The sequence below is a fragment of the Microcaecilia unicolor genome, chromosome 2 (genome assembly GCF_901765095.1).
Source record: "Microcaecilia unicolor chromosome 2, aMicUni1.1, whole genome shotgun sequence".
Taxonomy (NCBI): Eukaryota; Metazoa; Chordata; class Amphibia; order Gymnophiona; family Siphonopidae; genus Microcaecilia; species Microcaecilia unicolor.
The window spans coordinates 455573764-455592535 of NC_044032.1; the positions used below are offsets into that span (position 1 = coordinate 455573764).

The window sequence follows — 18772 nt, forward strand, 5'->3', positions numbered from 1 at the left end:
TTGTTTCTCTACAGAGTACATTGGGTTGGACTATAGGAAACCAGAGACCAGAACTGCTCAGAATTAAACAATGTTATAGACAGTACTTTCTGTTCAAGATATTAAAATAATAGAAAAAGACAATATTTACTTTGATCCAATCTTAAAACCATGCAGGATATCAGCTGTCTTCACAATCTGGAAAGTAACGACCAGCAGATTGAAAACAAATTGTAAAAAGGTGTTTTTTTTTCATTAATATCTTTCTTGATGAAGAAATCACAACTCACAGATGACAAACAGCATATAAGGTGTGGAATCTTTTGCCAGAGGATGTGGGCCATAATTTAGTCAGGTTGACTTGGGAGAACCATTGTTCATCCCTTGAAATGAACTGTTGGGAATAGTTCTACTTTTTTGGATGTGCCGGCTACTTTCAACCCAGACTGGCAACTGTGAGACAGCATGCTGGGTCTGATGGTCCTTGGACTGCCTCAGCATAGCTTTTCTTATATTCTTACATCTAGTAGCAATCCAGACCACACAGAGAGATACATTAGAGAGCTGCTTTTGGAGGCACCATTATGACTGTCTTGGAAAGCAGATGAGAAATTGATAGATCTCATCATGGATTCTTGTTAAAGAAAATAAATATTTTTCTCTTTCGTATACTGTACTGTAAGGCAGAGGATAGTTTCTTCACTGGAGAACTCCATATTCAGAATATTTGAGGGTTCAAGTGGCAATGTGTGGTCTCTATAGGCTCTAGAAAGGTGCTTTTTTTTTTTTTTCTTTTCCTGATTGTGTCACACTGTGGAATTCAATACATTATAGGGTTGTCAATGTACTTGGCCATATATTTTTCCTTTAAATGCAGTAGATGTCTTGGTTAGTGTGGTAAAGGAAATAGAGAAATTGCTATATAGTTGGGAATGCTTTTTAACATCATTAACAAATCTGCCCTTCCTAGTTATTGCCCACACAATAGAAGCTAGAAAAGTTTTATTATATGGCATTGATTAATAAACATATTCCAGATTCTAAGAAATTGTTTTTAAAATAGTGTAAACATGTATCATACTGAAAATATAGAGGTTTATTTATTTCTTAGGATTTATTTACCACCTTTTTGAAAGAATTCATTCAAGGTGTTTATATTCACCTGATGGTGCTCAGTATTCTGCTCCCCGCCACTGGTGGTATACCTGGAAATTCAATGCTGGGCTATGTCTGGGCTCCAGCATTGAATTTCTGGGTTTACGGAGCCAGCAAAACCATAGTCAGTTGAGTGTGATATTACTTTCTTACTTACTTAGTTTCAAATTCTTATATCCCACAGATGCCTGCACAGCTCAAAGCTGTACATAGAAGAGATTGGGAACATCCCAGGAAATTCAAAATACTAGTTTCTAGCAAATGCACATTGAAAAATTCCCTGTGGAAGAGTGCTACTCCCCCACCCCATTTATTTTCACATGGAACATGGAGAGCTTTATAGTCTAGTGGACAAAGTTACCTTAACTTAGGGACATTTAGTAAGGTCAGCCATGTTTCAGTAATAAACAGAAATCCAAGGTTATTATCTTTGAATAGATCTCTAATAGTATGAGTCTTGTTACTGATTGACCTTGCGTTAACATACCTGCTTATTTTCGAACGAGAAGGCCGGCCATCTTCCGACACAAATTGGGAGATGGCTGGCCATCTCCTGAAGCCAGCGAAATCGGTATAATCGAAAGCCGATTTTCACCAGCTTCAACTGCTTTCCGTCGCAGGGCCGGCCAAAGTTCAAGGGGGCGTTTCGGCAGGGTATGGAAGGCGAGATGGGGGCGTGGTTACGAGATGGCCGGCTTCAGCCGATAATGGAAAAAAGAAGGCCGGCTCTGAGGAGCATTTCGCCTGCTTCACTTGGTCCATTTATTTTTAGGACCAAGTCTCAAAAAAGTGCCCCAACTGAGCAGATGACCACCGGAGGAAATCGGGGATGACCTCCTTGTACTCCCCCAGTGGTCACCAACCCCCTCCCGCCCCCCCAAATGCCAGACTCTATGCCAGCCTCAAATGTCATACCCAGCTCCATGACAGCAGTATGCAGGTCCCTGGAGCAGTTTTTAGTGGGTGCAGTGCACTTCAGGCAGGTGGACCCAGGTCCATCCCCCCCTCTACCTGTTACACTTGTGGTGGTAAGTGTTGAGCCCTCCAAACCCACCAGAAACCCACTGTACCCACATGTAGGTGCCCCCCCTTCACCCCTAAGGGCTATGGTAGTGGTGTACAGTTGTGGGCAGTGGGTTTTGGGGGGGGTAGGGGGGGCTCAGCACCCAATGTAAGGGAGGTATGCACCTGGGAGTAATTTTGAAGTCCGCTGCAGTGCCCCCTAGGGTGCCCGGTTGGTGTCCTAGCATGTGAGGGGGACCAGTGCACTACAAATTCTGGCCCCTCCCACGACCAAATGCCTTGGATTTGGCTGGGTTTGAGATGGCCGGCCTTGGTTTCCATTATGACGAAAACTGATGCCGGCCATCTCAAACCCGGCCATCTCTGACATTTGGCCGGCCTGAACCCGTATTATCGAAACGAAAGATGGCCGGCCATCTTTTTCGATAATACGGTTTGGGACTGCTCTTTGCGGCGCCAGCCATATAAATGGCCGCCCATATAGATGGCTGGCGCTGTTCGATTATGCCCCTCATAGTGACAAGGAATAGGTATGAAGGTTTTTGAACCATTTTGCGTATATTGTACCCTGACTAAATTCCTCGCACCCCGGTGAAAGTTTCTTGAAGAATTACAACTTTTATACAATTTAAAACTTTTACAATAGCCATCATTAGTAACACTCGCTGATATTAGGAATAGAGGGTAGAGAATTGCATGGTTTGTGACCCTGCAGTCCAATCGCTGTCTTAAATTGTAAGTGGTTTTTATTAGTCCGGATTACTGATATAAATTCCTCACTGGATCCTGACAGTGTATGCCAGCCCCAAGTCCTACAGCAGAGTGAAAAGATTACAATGCCAATAACCAGTGCATCATGATAATTTTACCTCAAGCCCCCAATAATTCAGACACAAGATTGGCTGACTACATAGATAAAAAGGAAAAATGTTAAAAACATTATAAAATTCTCATTAAATTCAAAACTAATATAATAAGACATGCCTGAAGATGCACACAAAGGGGTGCGTCCTGCCCCTTTGGTATGCCCCTTCGGAGCAATTCCTGAGGCGCAATGCCTCTGAAACAGGCGCCGCTTTTAGGTTGAGTCTGCTGATGTCATTGAAGTGACCAACCACAGGACCATCGTTCTACCCACTTCTCAAAAGCAGCACTAAGAAGAAGTTGTTAAAAATAAAAGCAACTGCTACTTCTACAACGAGTAATGTGTCCAGCGATAGGTAGGTAGTGACAGAATTGAGATACCTCTGGAACAGGCATTGCTTTCGATTTTTAAGTTGAGCCTGTTGATGTCATTGAGAGGTGACCAACCGTGGGATCACCATTCTGCCCACTTCTCAACTGCTGTTTTCATTCTATCCTCTTTTCATATAGGATTCCTTTGTGTTTATCCCATGCATTTTTTAATTCCATTACCATTTCATCTCCTCCACCTTCCGCAGATATCTACTATCATCTATATGAAAAAAATACTTGCTGACGTTATTCCTAAGTCGCCCCCTCTTCCCGCAACCTGAGTTCATATTTTCTAGTTCTATTGTTTCCCTGTATCTGGAAAACATTTGATTGTATATTAATAACTTTTAAATGTTTAAATGTCTGTATCATATCACCCCAACCCTCCTTTCCTCTAGGAAAGGGGTTCTCAACCCAGTCCTCAGGACACACCAAGCCGCTCAGGTGTTCAGGATATCCAGAACGAATATACATGAGATAAATTTGCAGGCACTACCTCCATTCCGTGCAAACCTGGCTCATGCATATTCATAGTAGGTATCCTGAAAATCTGACTGGCTAGATGTGTCCCAAGGACTGGGTTGAGAACCCCTGCTCTAGGGTATACATCTTCAGGTCCTCCAGATTCTTCTTATACGTCCTGTGGAGCAAACCCTATACTGTTTTTGTTGCTTTTTTCTGAACCAGTTCAACTGTTTTTGTGTCCTCTTGCAAGATACGGCCTCCAAAACTGAACACAATTCTACAAACGGTACTCATCAACAACTTCTATAGGGGCATCAGTACTTTACTTCTTCTGATAGTTATACCCCTCTCTATATGCAGCTGCAGAGGGCAGTGGCTGAAGTGCAAGATGCAACTATAGCTTAGTACAGTCCTGGGGTGTTGCATGTGACTGTATGGTAGTGAATGGCTGATTGCTGTGTGTTTGAGAAGTGCCGTGGGTGTTACAAGGACTGTACTTAACTGGTTTTCCTCATTTTTTTGTCACAATGGGCTCTACCTCCAGGGTTCTGTCCTGTCACCTCTTCTTTTTAACATTTTCTTGAGTCCCCTGGCTTCCCTGATTCAGAATCTCAGTGTTAACTTTTTCATCCACGCTGATGACATCCTGTTGGTCTTTTCCTTTCTCTTCATATAAGATTGATTTTTCTAATGTGCGGCATTGTCTCTGCTCTCTTCAAAACTGGCTCACTGATCGCAAACTTGTTCTTAACCCTGACAAGACAGTAGCCTGCTGGATCGCTGGCTCATTGTACCGTCCATTCCCCCTCATATTGTTTGAGCGTCATTTCCAACTGGTAGATTCTTTTTGATGTCTCAGAATAACAGTTGATTCTAAACTTTCCTTCGCTGAGCATATCTCTAGTGTTGTGAAATCGAGTTTCTTTTCACTACGTAAACTTCACACTATTTGATCTTCCTTAGACTTTGCTTCATTACATACACACCTTTGTAATCGCCAAGCTCAATTATTGCAATTCCATTTTTGTAGTTATTTCAAATGTTCAGGTAAAGAGACTTTAGAAACTACAAAACTCTGCAGGCCATTTCCTTTGCTCCGCCCAACGCTTTAATCATGTTACCCCACTATTCTTACGCCTTCAGTGGTTACCTTTCCCCTACAGAGTCATCTTCAGTATCCTCTGTTTAGTTGCTAGGGCTTATCACATAGGTCTCCCCTCCTTCCTCTTTTCACTTACTATCCCTTATACACAATCCTGACTGCTTAGGTCTCTTCACTTTGACTGTTTGGTTCTCCCTTCCCTCAAGATAGCTCATTTAGAATCCACTAGGCACTCTGAATTTCATTTGCTAGGCCCAAAACTTTGGAATGATTTAAGACATTTAGGACCCTGTTTACTAAGCCACATTATAGGCGTGTTAGCATTTTTAATGTGCATTAACCATGTACGCGTGTTAACAGTGTACACACCTACACTATCCGCATTGCAAATTCCTGTTTCACCCTGGGAGGAACGTGACAGAGAAACAGCGCTGGGGCAGACGCTGGAAGTGTATAAGAATTGCAGCCGCACTGCCTACTCCCCCCCCCCCCATTCAACAAAAATGTGATAGAGAAGGGAGGGAGACCTCGGATAGGGGTGGCAAGAATGGGAAGAGGTGGCAGACCGCAGGGGACCCCTGGAGCTGTGGGGCCCAGGGCAACTGCCTTGTCCCCCCCTTAAAACCAGCTTTGATCTCTTTATGCTGATTCCCGTCTCAGCCACTCGAGACTCATCCATTCTCAGACCCCTCCCCAGAATCACCTCTCCACAAAATTCAACCAGCACTTATCTTCTCGTCTCCACTCTCATTTATTCACTCACATCTCAAGTTTATTCACGTCCCACGCCAAAAATAGTGAGCAATACCTAATAGATTCAAAAATGTTTTATTCAATGTTATGCTCAAAAAATTATAATAAGGGGAAGAAAAATACCTCAGTGAGTCAGCGGCAAGGGAGGGATGGGGGGGGGGGGGTACATGGACAACAGGCCCAGTAGGCCAGAAGTTATCAGTAAAAGAGAAAATAGTGGTTGATGGTAAGGAAAGGAAAGAGCAGACCAGAGTGGCAGTATTTCCAAAGGAAGACAGGAGGTCTGGGATACAACAAAGGTGAATTGTAATTACCTTGTCCTTACTCTTTGATTCATTGAGCTTTTAGCAGTAGATATTGTATTTAGCAGTGAGAGTATTTTACTCCCCACACACATGACTGAAAGAAAATTGCAGGCCTGTATTAAGCAGGGGATTTTTTTTCTGTGCAAACTACTACTACTACTACTTAACATTTCTAAAGCGCTACTAGGGTTACGCAGCGCTGTTGTGTTCACATGACCTCAAATGAGGACTTTGCTACTACATTTGGAGGTAACATTATATTTAGGGAACTGCTGCCGCCAATGTTATAGCTCATTGGTCTTCACTCCTAGTCCTCAAGGGCCCCCAATAGGTCATATTTATTATTTTATTTATATATTTATTTCCAAGTGCTTGATACACCGCACAGGGTCCAAACATGGCTATTTCACAGTTTACAATGCTAAAATCAATTCTCTGTGGGAAGGAGACAGGATGAAGAGATGTACAACAGAATGCAGATTATCCAAAGGTCTCAGTAAACAAAAAAGTCTTGAGAAGGTTCTTAACTTAGGATAAGGGGTTTCTGAGTGAAAGGAGTAGGGGAAGTGAGTTTGAAAGAAAAGAACTTAAAAAGCAGAAGGAAGACTCATGGGAAACAGGTGACATGCTGGAAGGGAATGTATAACAAGAAGTTTGGCATCAGAAAAGCGAAAGGAAAGAGACGGAGTGTGGGGAAGGATAACCGAGTGGAGATAAGAAGGGCCAAGGGAAGACACGATTTGAAAACTAGGCAAAGGATTTTAAACTTTATTTGTACAGAAATAGGGAGCCAGTGTCAGAACACAGAAGAGGACATGATCGAAGCGATGGGCAGAATGAAGAAATTTTACAGCCATTGATTGGATGAGTTGGAGATGCTTTATAGAACAGAATGGAAGACCATATAGAGAGTTACAGTAATCCAGATGGGAAATGACAATAGAAAGAAGAAGAGTGCAAAGATGGTATGGATCCAAGTAGGAGTGAAGAGAGCAAATATGGAATAAGGCAAAAAAAAAAAAAGGCAGAACAAAGAACCGAGTCAATTTGTGTTTTGAATGAGAGCTTGGAGTCAAATGCAACCCCAAAGATTCTGACAGTGTCTGAGTATGGAATGAGTCGACTATGAATGGATGGGCCTGATGGTACAAATTTACTAGTATCTAATTTTTAAAAAATTGCACATATAAAACCAAGAAAAAAATCACATTTCATCAAAATAATTAATCCAGGGTACAAAAAATATCAATATCCCAATCCCTGTCGTATATTTATCCTACTATATAAAAGTATTCAAAAATAATTTTTATAAAGCTTTTTCTTAAGATTGAGAAATAAAGAATAAAGAAAGGTAAAAGACGATTAAAGAAAAAGACCAGGCTGCCAGTTTCATCCTAAACAATGGGCTTCTTGGGGAAGAATTAGAAAGACCCTCAAAGAAGCTTGTTTAGGGCAAAAGCCAATGGTGTCTATTTGAAGCCTATTCTATAAGGGAAAGTAGGCACCTGTTATTTACAGACTATTAGCATAACAGGTTAAATACATGCTATATTTTAAGCATGAGTACTTATACCAACCATGAGCTGGTATAAACGCTTGCATGTAGATTGTCAAAGAATGGGTGTAGATTAAAGTATTCTACATTCCACATGTGCAAATGTGTGCCGCACTCATGCTCTACCCACACTCTGCCTATGTGCATGTCCTAAGTACCACTGAATTTTGGTGCATAGTTACCAAATAGTGTATAGCCAGAAAATGGTCATTTATGCATGTATGTTTCCTCTTACACATGTAGATGACTAGATACCAGCATTTACACATGTTTTTGACACCTAAATCTAGGTGGCTTCTTATAGAACTTCCTCCAATATGTCAATCTAAACACCTTGAGTAATGTATGCATAACATTTTCACCTTCTTTTCCTCCTCCAAACATGTGAGGTTTCTACCTCCCAGTCATCCCACGCAAGGCAGCAGAAGCCAGAATGAGCACTCAAGCCCTGCTCACCTATACACCAGCAGACACTACAATTATGAGGTCAACAGGTCAGCCTGCTACTGACATTTGGTCTTAATATACCACAGCCCTATTAAATTCAAGATGTATCAAATGGGATGAAGCTTTAACCAAAGATGTGATGAAAGTGTTCAACATATACCTTTAGGCAACCACACTTGCAGAGCTACATTGCTCTGAAAAGTGATGGGGGGTAGAATAAATGCTGAATGAGACAGACTGAGAAGTTCAAGAGGTCAAAGCAACATTTTCTTCTTCAGTACATGCAATCTGGTGGTAATCACTGTGAGAATGGGGGTGGCTGAGGGGCGGGGTTGCCCCATAAACAGAAGCAGATAACACATACCATATGTTTGAACTTGAAGAGATGCTTCAATATTCAATTCCTTTAGGGTGCCATTTGAAGTCCCATCAGTGGAACACATGCAGATAGATAAACAGCAAATAAAAGGCTATTTGATTCAGCCCCAAGAAATTTAACAACCAGTATTTAAAAAGTAGCCAGAAACTGTTTTCTCTAGCTGGAACCAAAGCAATAAATTTATCAACAATCCAAGTTAGTATATGTTCTTTTATTCACAATTCCTTTGCTTCTAGCTATTAATCTGAGGAATCCATGATACTGATATGTGATTTCAAAACTTCCCATACAGGGAGCCACCTGCACCTTAATTTGAAATATAAGAACATTTTTTTAAAAATGGTATACTGGGTTAGACCAATGGTCTATCAAGTCCAGTATCCTGTTTCAGAGAGTGGCCAATCCAAGTTGCTTGAAAGCAGATCCATTCCCTGCTGTTCACTTTCAGCAGTGAGAGGTTGCATCTCCCAAGAATAATTAACTAATTATTAACCTATACTCAAGGAATTATTCCCAACATTTTAAAACTCCGTTCTACCACTGGCATTCACTACATTCTTCAGCATCAAATTCCACAGCTTCATTGTGCGATGACTGAAGATAAAAAAAAGCATTTTCCTTAATTTCTTTTAAAATCTGCTACCAACTAGTTTCATGGAATGTTCCCCTAGTGCTGCTTTTATATGAGTAGGTGAATGACTATCCCCCTTCTTTGCTTGTTCCATACCCTTCATGATTTTAGACTTCTATTATATCCTTTTTCAGTTTACTCTCCAGCTGAAAAGCCCTCACCTATGAACGCTTTCTTTACAAATGGAGCATTTTATAGCCTTTGGTACCCTTCTCAGTACTTTATTCTAAGATGGAACAATAAAAACTGCACACAACATTCAAGATCTTATATGGAGATTATTTTTTAATGTTATTTTTATATTTGCTACAGCAATACAAATAAACCAATGTAAAAGATCACAACACAAAAATACACAGGGCCCACCGGGTCCCCATCCAACTCGTCAGTCTGGACAGAGGAATAACAAGAACAGTCATAATCTCCAGGATCCCCTGCCACATTGACATAAAACAAACCAATAAACCAAGAAAAAATCCTGGGGGCACAAATTTATAGTAATTATCAGTATTGCCATGGTATTTTTGATATATATTTAACAATCGCACCAGCAATCAGTTACTACTCCACTCAGAACACCAGTGTCCTCCCAGCCACCCAACCACAAACAAATGCCTCATACACCACACTCATACCCAGCCATGCTAATCATATGGAAATATTATTATACTCTCAATTATGTATTATTTTCTGAATAATCTCTAACCTATTCTTTTTATTTTTTCCAGTCCAAAGATATTGAAAAGAAATTATACATAGGGGACTGAGAATGCAGATTTGTACATCCAGTGGTGGGGTTGAGGACCTCAAACTAACTATGAGCTGGCAGGGATCTCCAGGCCCCTCCACGTGAAGACTTCCTCTTCCTTTGCCGCTCCGACAGTCAGAACTCTGTAAACTCTGCAGCCAACAGCAGTGTCCTCAGTCTGTTGTTGCCACTGCTGACACCCCTGTGAATGCTTGATTTTTCTGTATGCATGGGGGGAGCAGCAGTGGCAGCAGCAACTTGAGGACACCGCCACCAGCTACAGAGCTTGGAGAGCTCCGGCTGCCAGCTGGCACAGCTTGGGGATCCCTGCCAGCTACAACGAGGGTGATAGTTAATTTTGGGTTGGGGGGTCCTCCATGGCTATGCCACCGATTGTGTTCAATACAAAAGGAAGTGCATTTCTGTTTTTATTTCTTCAGTGTTGCAGTACTTGCCAAGTTTAACTTTTTGAGGATCCTAGTTCAATTTTGGTGTTCATATTTCTAATTTCTGATTCCTTGTTCTGTATTTGGTGAAGGTGTGTCTGTGTTTCGTGTGTGAATTAATGTAAAATTGTTTTATGTGTGGTAGTAATGGTGGGTGGGGAGATTGGGGTGGGGCCTCCTCCTTAATTTCTGTTCTGAACCCCAGCTTGTCCTGAAAGAGATGATGAGAGAGGTGAGACTCTGGGTGAAGATGTGAGAGAATGAGTTTAGAAGATATGGGAATGAGGGTGGTAAGCCTCACTGAATGAATCTAGTCATCTGAGTGAGGGATTGAGCTGAAAGGGATGGAAGTAGAACAGTGGAGTAGTTGAGAGGACATGGAAGGGAAAGAGGTTTGCAGCCGGTAAGATCAGTATTGATGCTTTCATAGCTATCCATCCAAGTTATATCTTTTGAATGTGCCAGTTTGACATCATATAACTTCCTCACTGTTCAAGAATCTTTGTGACTATGGCTAAGACAGTAGGAATGAAAAGTATCTGCCTGTATTCTAGGCAAAATTTCCTGAAAATGTGATCTTGCATTTTATATAACCAGTTTTTATTTTAAAGTTGTTGACTGGGCTCTGATTGGGCTGGAGTTTGAAATTATCCAGCAGTTTTTGCTGGCTGTTGCTTCAGTCTTAGTCTGGAAGAAGAGAGAGATAGATCTCTTTGCTAAGGCTCTGGGAGCAAATATATTTCCTGATCTTCCCAGGTACTGTTTAGACAGTATACAAATGTCTAGTTAGTTTTCTAATTGATCCATTTTTCAGTTACTTGTTACTGTTTTCAATTTGCATATTTTTTTGTCCACTGTTTCAAGTTCTGAGAATAAACACATTTGTGTGTTTGTTCTGCCTGCCTGGACTGATAAAGAATCCTGGTGGTTTGTGAGTTGGGTCTGTGAGTGTGTTCTGAGGAGTGTGGCTCCAATAACCTAGAAATTACTGGGGATAATTTGAGAGGGGGAGACTTGCCCAGAAGTGGTTGTGACACAGTCTCGGTGGGAGGAAGGTGCTAGTGTAGAGCACAAGCGACAGGTGCAGGTTGACCTGAGCTGTGCTGGGGATAGACCCTCTAAGTGGCCACGGGTAACCTCAGGCGAGTGGCTAGGCATTTTGTGACACATATTTTTTACAGATTTTATTGCGGGATTCTGGGAGACTTTACAAGCACAATGGCTCTTGAAGTGGCAACTACAAAACATGTATTTTTAGTTTTGATTGAAATAAAGCTTTGCAAATGTTTTCCAGCTATGAGTAGGTTTCGGACAGCAGATTTCTTTTCTTTTATCTATTTCTTTATATATCATATTTAGATATCACCTCCAGTCTAAGAACAACCTTCACTCCCCAGATTAAACCCATTACAAAATGAAAGAATAAAACTTAATAACAATTTTAAAAACCCATTGCAAAGTAAAAGAATAAATAACAATAAAAAAGTACTATCAGCCTTTCTCAACCAAAACCTAACTCAGTGACCCTTAATGATTCAATAACCTAATAAAATTGAACCTAAGACGGTGGAATAACCAGGTCTTAACCAACTGTCTAAACTGCAAATAATCATCACACAACCATATTTTATCAGGTAATGCAATCCAATTAAATGGAGCAGCAACAGGAAAGACTGTACTCTTGGTTCATTCCAATCTACCATTGATCTGTTTTGAATAACCAATAATCCTTCATTCAAGGAACATAAATTATGAACAGAGACATAAGGCCCCTAGTTTGTCAAAGATAATTAAGTCTTAATCCACATAGAACCTTAAAGCTCAGAGCTAACAGCTTAAACCATATTCTATATAAAACGTCCATCTAATGAAACAGTTTCTTCAAGAGGAAGCCACCAATAACAGCCATATTCTGTACCGTCTGAAGACATCTTACTGATTTATTTGGCAGACACGTAGAGACGGAATTGCAGTAATCCAGGCAGGAAAGTATTAAAGCCTGTACCATTGTCTGAAGATCCTGTTGAGACAAATATGTTTGCAATTAACAGATGCCAAAAAATTGTCACTACTGTGATGACTTTCCAAATCCACATTAGAATTTAACCAGACTCACAAATCCTACACAATATAAGAACAAGACAATTTAAGATGTTAAATACTAATATATTTGTCCTGTCTTGGTAAATCTTTGACATTCCAAAGAACTTCTGTCATAGATAGATTTGTCTTTAAGATGTGGCTTGATAACCAGTTCAGCACTCAATCCAAATGCCTAGATATTGAAATCAAATCACCCTTTCTGGTTAGTGACATAGCCCTGCATGACAAGATATGTGTCAGCTCTTCAGCTGTTTTGGCCCCAATACAGCCCTGATTTAAATTACTAAAGACCACAGATTATAGTTGATACAAGGTGGTATATATTTTTTAAGTGCAGTAAGCTAGATCAATGGGCACATACTTGCTTGATTTCAAATAATCTCTCTAAAAAAGAAGCAAAAATAAGTATGGTAAATGAGTTTCTGAAAAGATGATGGAAAAATAGTTTTGCTATTAAACTAGCATCTGATATTTCAATTTTTTTTTATCTAGGCACAGCTGCAGAGGAACCTGGATAGCATTGTATCTCAGCATCCTAAAGTAGTAATTGGAAAGAAAGCAAAGAAAGATGGTGCAAGTCCAGAAGTCAATGGAATGAGTCCCATGTCAGAACAGGATTCTGGGATCCTGGATGTTGAAGATGATGAGGATGATGAAGAGGTAATTACAGCTGATAAGAATGGTTGAAACTGAAATTGTACTGTATAGAGTTAATCCATGTGACTAGATATGGATTGCTATTTTTTTACCGTATATTTCAAATTCTCTTGCTGTTTCTTCCCTCTAGCTTCTAGTATGCACCACGTGTGTCACTTGATATAACTGAGCTCTCATGGTCTGGCTTGAGTGCCATTGCCTGAAGGTAGACATCTTGTGATCTGCAGACATTGCTTTCCATGGACTTTTCTGTGGATCTATCTATTAGAATTTAATAGTTGTTGTTTGCTTAATGGATACCCAGTTACAATTTATTTTATAGAAATTATATGGGTGGAGCTCTTGGCCAAGATGGCTGCAGTTTGCTGAGCTCCCAGGTCTCTCTCTGGTATTTGCCTCCCCACCCCCCTTGCCAGTGCCTGGCACCATCATGTGATCTTCCTGCAGATACCTGCACATCTCGAGGTGCGGATCCGGAGAACAGTGGGCTCCTGACAGATTAAGGACTGCGCCAGCACAAATTCAGCCTGCTCTCCCTGCTAGCAGTCTCTGTCCCCCTGCATCACCGCCCGTCGGGAATCCAGAAGTACCAGGGTGATTGTGGATAACGTTTGGGCGGCCTTCAGGGAAGGCTCCTGGTGACTTGTGGTTCCTGCTGTGTCTACTTTCTTACTGATGGGGGACCATAGAGAAGGCTGTGGAGCCCTGAATCTATCCGGAGTCTGAGAGGGAGAGGACTAGAGGTCGGAGAGCAGTACCTGAAACTAATGGAGCTGGGAGGGGAACTTCTGTAGTGGACGTCTCTGCTAAGTTGCCCCAGCTCTGTGGGCCCCCTCTTTCTTTTCTTTTTATTTCTTTTTTTCTTTTTATTTATTTTAAAAGTATTATTAACTGATTTAATTTTCCCTTGTTTTCTGCCTGCGACTGTGGGAGCCGTGTGACTTGGACTGCACTTGATGGCCAACGTTTTTTGTTTACTGCGTTTGATTGTCTGAGCTCACCCCACCGTCATCTTTGCTGAATTGGTCTGGGGGATTTTATTTTCCTATTCCTCAGTGGGACCCTCCTCTGGATTACTTATGGTGTCCAAACTCCCACGTAAGGATTGAAAAAAAACCTGTACCTAGGATACCAAGATGGCTGAAGCTGCTAGCTCATCAGGTAATTTGATAGATTCTCTCTAGGCGGCTGAAATTTCACAAGAAGTGGCCTCGCTTATGGAAAAGTCCTGAGGAGATAAATTCCAGAAACTGATAAAATAAAAGGGTGCCTGGAGATCCTCAAGGTGGACGTTGGAGCTTTACAGGTGCATTTGGCTGAGGTGGAGGATGTCACACAGTCTGTGGAGGCGGCGTGTCATGTGGTGAGCTAGCATCCAGAGTGCAGGTCTTGGAAAATAAACTTGATTACCTGGAAAACCGCTAACACCGGAACAATCTCCAGGTGGTGAGTATCCCAGAACTGAGAGATTTTCGTGAAGCCTTTCTTCATATATCTCTGGCGCTTCTGGACAATGTAGGTCCCCTTCGGATTGAACAGGCCCATAGGCTTGGGACAAAAAGACAAGCAGTGCCATGGGGGGGGGGGGCGGTTGTCTGGCCGGGGTCTCTCTCTCCTACTCCTGACAAGACCCGGGTGATCGCGTCCCAATAGGAACAGGAGAGAGAAAACTCTGGCGCTGGACCCCCCTTGGAGGCTGGAGAGGAGCAGTCGCAGCAGTTTCGCTGTCAGGAGATGAGGTCTTCCTCCAGCACTGCTCTTCACTCTGCCACATTGCTTCCAAGCAGCTGCTTTTCCTTTTAGGCCGCTCATGCTCGTTTTTGAAACTGAGCCTGCGTGATGTGAAAGAAGCAGCCGCAGGGGAAGGCCATGCGGCAGAGTGAAGAGCAGCGCTGGAGGAAGAACTCCAATGCTGTCGGGGCCCGAGTCGACGTCAAGACGAGAAGAAGGAAGGAGATTTGATTTTTTTTTTCAAGCAGGGCATGAGGCGCTGCCTGCGACGCTGCTTCGCCGGTTTTAACGGGACTGAGGTGGGGAAGGAGAGGGGCGAAAGGGACTCGGGTGGGGGTGTTCAGAGGGGAGAAGGGGACTGGGGTGGGGATCTCAGACAGGGGAGGGGGAGGGGAGAAGGGGACTGGGGTGGGGATTTCAGAGGGGAGAAGGGGACTGGGGTGGGGGTGTTCCGAGGGGAAAAGGGGAGGGGAGAAGGGGAGGGGAGAAGGGGACTGGGGTGGGGGTGTTCAGAGGAGAGAAGGGGACTGGGGTGGGGGTCTCAGACAGGGGAGGGGAGAAGGGGACTGGGGTGGGGATCTTAGACAGGGGAGGGGGAGGGGAGAAGGGGACTGGGGTGGGGATCTCAGACAGGGGAGGGGGACTGGGGTGGGGGTGTTCAGAGGGGGAAAAGGGGAGGGGAGAAGGGGACTGGGGTGGGGATCTCAGACAGGGGAGGGGAGAAAGGGGACTGGGGTGGGGATCTCAGAGGGGAGAAGGGGAGGGGAGAAGGGGACTGGGGTGGGGATGTTCAGAGGAGAGAAGGGGACTGGGGTGGGGGTCTCAGAAAGGGGAGGGGAGAAGGGGACTGTGGTGGGGGTCTCAGAGGGGAGAAGGGGACTGGGGTGGGGGTGTTCAGAGGGGAGAAGGGGGCTGGAACTGGGGGCTGAAAAAAGGGGCAGAGAGAGAGAGGGGACAGATCCTAGATGGAAGGGGGAGCGAGAGGGAGGGCAGACCCTGGATGGATGGGAGAGGGAGGGCAAATGGTGGATTGAAGGGGCAGAGAGAAAGGGCAGGCAGTGGATGGAAGGGACGGCAGAGAGGGCAGACACTGGATGGCAGAGAGAGAGAGAGAGTGAAGACAGATGCTGGATGGAAGGAAGATGGTGAAAAGAAGATGAGGAAAGCAGAAACCAGAGACAACAAACTGTAAATAAAATATATATTTTTATTTTTTTTGCTTTAGGATAAAGTATTGTAGATGTGTTAAATGTTTATAATAGAACATGTAAATAAGGTAATCTTTTTATTGGACTGATTTTAATACATTTTGACTAACTTTCGGAGAACAAAACCCCCTTCCTCAGGTCAGGATAGGATACTGTAACAGCACTATACTGTACTGACCCGAGGACGGAGGTTTTGGCCTCTGAAAGCTAAATGTATTAGTCCAATAAAATGGTATTATTTTACTTTCTATATTTGTTTTATTTCTATTTGTTAATTTGTAAAGTGGTGATTGGTACTTGTTAGTTTTTTTCAAATTTACATCTGCTGTCTTTATATTTTGCACGGTACTAGGGGACAGTTTCTGTTTCTGTGGTGTTGCATTGGGGGTTCAGTTTAATTTTTGTCTAAATAGAAAGTTTATGATTACTTATTCTATAGTGGATTAGGGTGTATCTGTGTTTGTGAAAAAGACATGGCTTTCAGTTGGCATTGACTGTGCAGGATCTACGATCTGTACTATTCTGTCTGGTTTCGTTTTACAATAGGTGAATTGATGTTCTAGTGCTCACTGTAGTGTTTAAGATGCTTTCCTTTTCCTTGTGTGACTCGTAGAAATGACTGCTTATGGTATGGTAGAATTGCTCTATAGGTCCTGAGTGTTTTGTATTCTCGGCATGCCTAGTACTGGATTTGGGGGGGGGGGGGGGTGTTATAAAATGACCGGCCCCGGGTGTCAACTACCCTAGGTACGCCACTGTGTGGGAGGGTTGTCCTCCCTGATTAAGCACAGCAAAATTCTTCAGGCCTTGTATAGAAAACATATATCAATATGGGAGCGGCGAAATATATGCAAAATTTTGGCCTCCATAGAAGTGGTTCATCATAATAAGCTGCATTCCCTTTCAGTGAGTTTTGATGCAGAAAAGTCCCTTGATAGGGTCTCCTGGCAATTTATGCTAGCCACATAGTGTAAGTATGGTCTGGGTGATCATTTTGTTGGCGTTGTTGAGACCTTGCCTGATTCTCCTAATGCTCGTATCTGGGTGAACGGGGTTTTCTCTGAACCAGTTAGCATTGCTCGGGGTCCCGTCAGGTCTGCCTCATTTTCCCTTTGTTATTTGTTTTCACCCTGTAGCCTCTTATCTGAGATATTGTAAATAACCCCGAAATTCAAGGCATTCCCTTAGGTACTTATACTTTCAGGGTGGCAGCATTCGCAGATGATTTATTGGTCTGCTAGAGAATTCTTTAAAGGTATTAATGGAATGCTTTAGAGAATATGGGTACTTTTGCTGGATTCAAATTAAATCTTTCTTCCCTTGAGCTGGTGCAGCGGCCTTGGCTTGGTCCTTTCTCCTTACGCTAGGGGGAAGATTCATTTGGTTGATCTGGGGTTCTCTTGCATATGAATACCAGTTGATTATATAAGCTTAGCTTCCGTAGGCTAACGATGCAAACTAAAACACAGTAGAGGATTTGGCAGGACCTTCCTCTCTCCCTTTTCAGGTAGGATAGTATTAATTCAATACTGTTCCGGGGCAGAGGGAGCATGAAAACGAAGAGCCGGCAGGCGCGCGGCACCTCCTCAGCGGCGTGCACCTGGGGCGGACCGCCCCCACCTCCCCTCCTTGGTACGCCACTGCTTTTTACAACACAGAATGGACACTATCCATCCATTTCCATCTTCCACAAGACTCTTAAGATGTGGGGACCCCCTAAAACTATGAACACTTCATAGGCAATGGGAAGTAGAATTAAACAGGCCTGGGGACAATGCTGACTTTTCTATGATAATCGAACAAATTTCCCAGACTTTCTTTAATTTGGAATAGAATGTTGGCATTGAGTTCTTCCCCTTACTGACTATCTAAAATGGGGAATCATACTTTTTCTCAATGTATTAAATGTGAACATTCTATGGGGGATTGTGGGCCACATCCTATGACACTGTTAATTTAGTTCTATTGGCCACTATTGTTCACTATTTGTCCTCTATAACTGGTCAGATGATTTCATTTCACCCATGGGGACTGGTCTTTGGATGGGTCAGGGCATTGATTATACATGGGAGGGGCCCCGGATTATTAATCCTAAAATCTTGGGTGATAGCATTGAAATGTGTTCTTCGACATTGTTTGCAAACTGAGTCACCTTCATATTGGGAGTGGAGGAGTGAGCTGCATGATCTTTGTGTTTGGAATCTCGAGGGGTAAAGGGTATTCCTAAACACAGAAGGTGCTTCTTGTCAGTTTGGGACCCCTATCTGTTACCCTTTCTCCAAGAACAAAGAGTTCCATTGTGAATATTTTAGGTGAGCCCTCTAGACAGTTGTAAGCTAAGACCGGGGTTTGATTTGCGTTTTGAATAATCATTGTTGGTTGGGTGCGGTTAGATTGGGGAGTGGTGCTCAGAATAATAATGTGTTACGCTGTTAATCAACGGAGGACACTACTTTAATAATTTCGTATATAATATACAGTCTGGGGTTGAAGGTTCTTGGTTTTCTTTATCTCTGAGCTAGTTATCAGTTTGGATTTGGGGGTTGGGGGAGATTTATTGGAATATACTATATTGTAGGTACTCTGGAGGGCTAGAACAGTCCAAGCCCTTCAGCATTTGAGTCTGGCTTGTTTGGGGTGTTCTTAGATGGGGAGAAGAGAGGGGCGAGAGTGCGAAGGGATTAAGGGGTGAAAATATTGAACAGCATCTGTTTCTTATTGTTGTGTTGTAGTTTTTTAATTTATTCAATAAAAAATTGTTTAACGTTCAAATAAATTATGCACTCTCCCCCCCCCCCCCCCCAATATTCAGCTGGTGGTGGTCAGCGTTTTTTAAAATGCTGATCCAT

The 18772-nt window shown here is 42.7% G+C and overlaps 1 protein-coding gene across 5 annotated transcripts in view; it reads left to right on the forward strand.

The window, feature by feature from the left end:
• The window catches only part of EXOC6B (exocyst complex component 6B), a 1013473-nt gene that overhangs the window by 352824 nt on the left and 641877 nt on the right, over positions 1–18772 (forward strand). For all 5 annotated transcript variants that reach the window (XM_030190960.1, XM_030190961.1, XM_030190962.1 and 2 more), the window contains exon 7: positions 12820–12987. In XM_030190960.1, coding sequence (XP_030046820.1) covers positions 12820–12987 — 168 coding nt within the window. The remainder of the gene's footprint in view (positions 1–12819; positions 12988–18772) is intronic.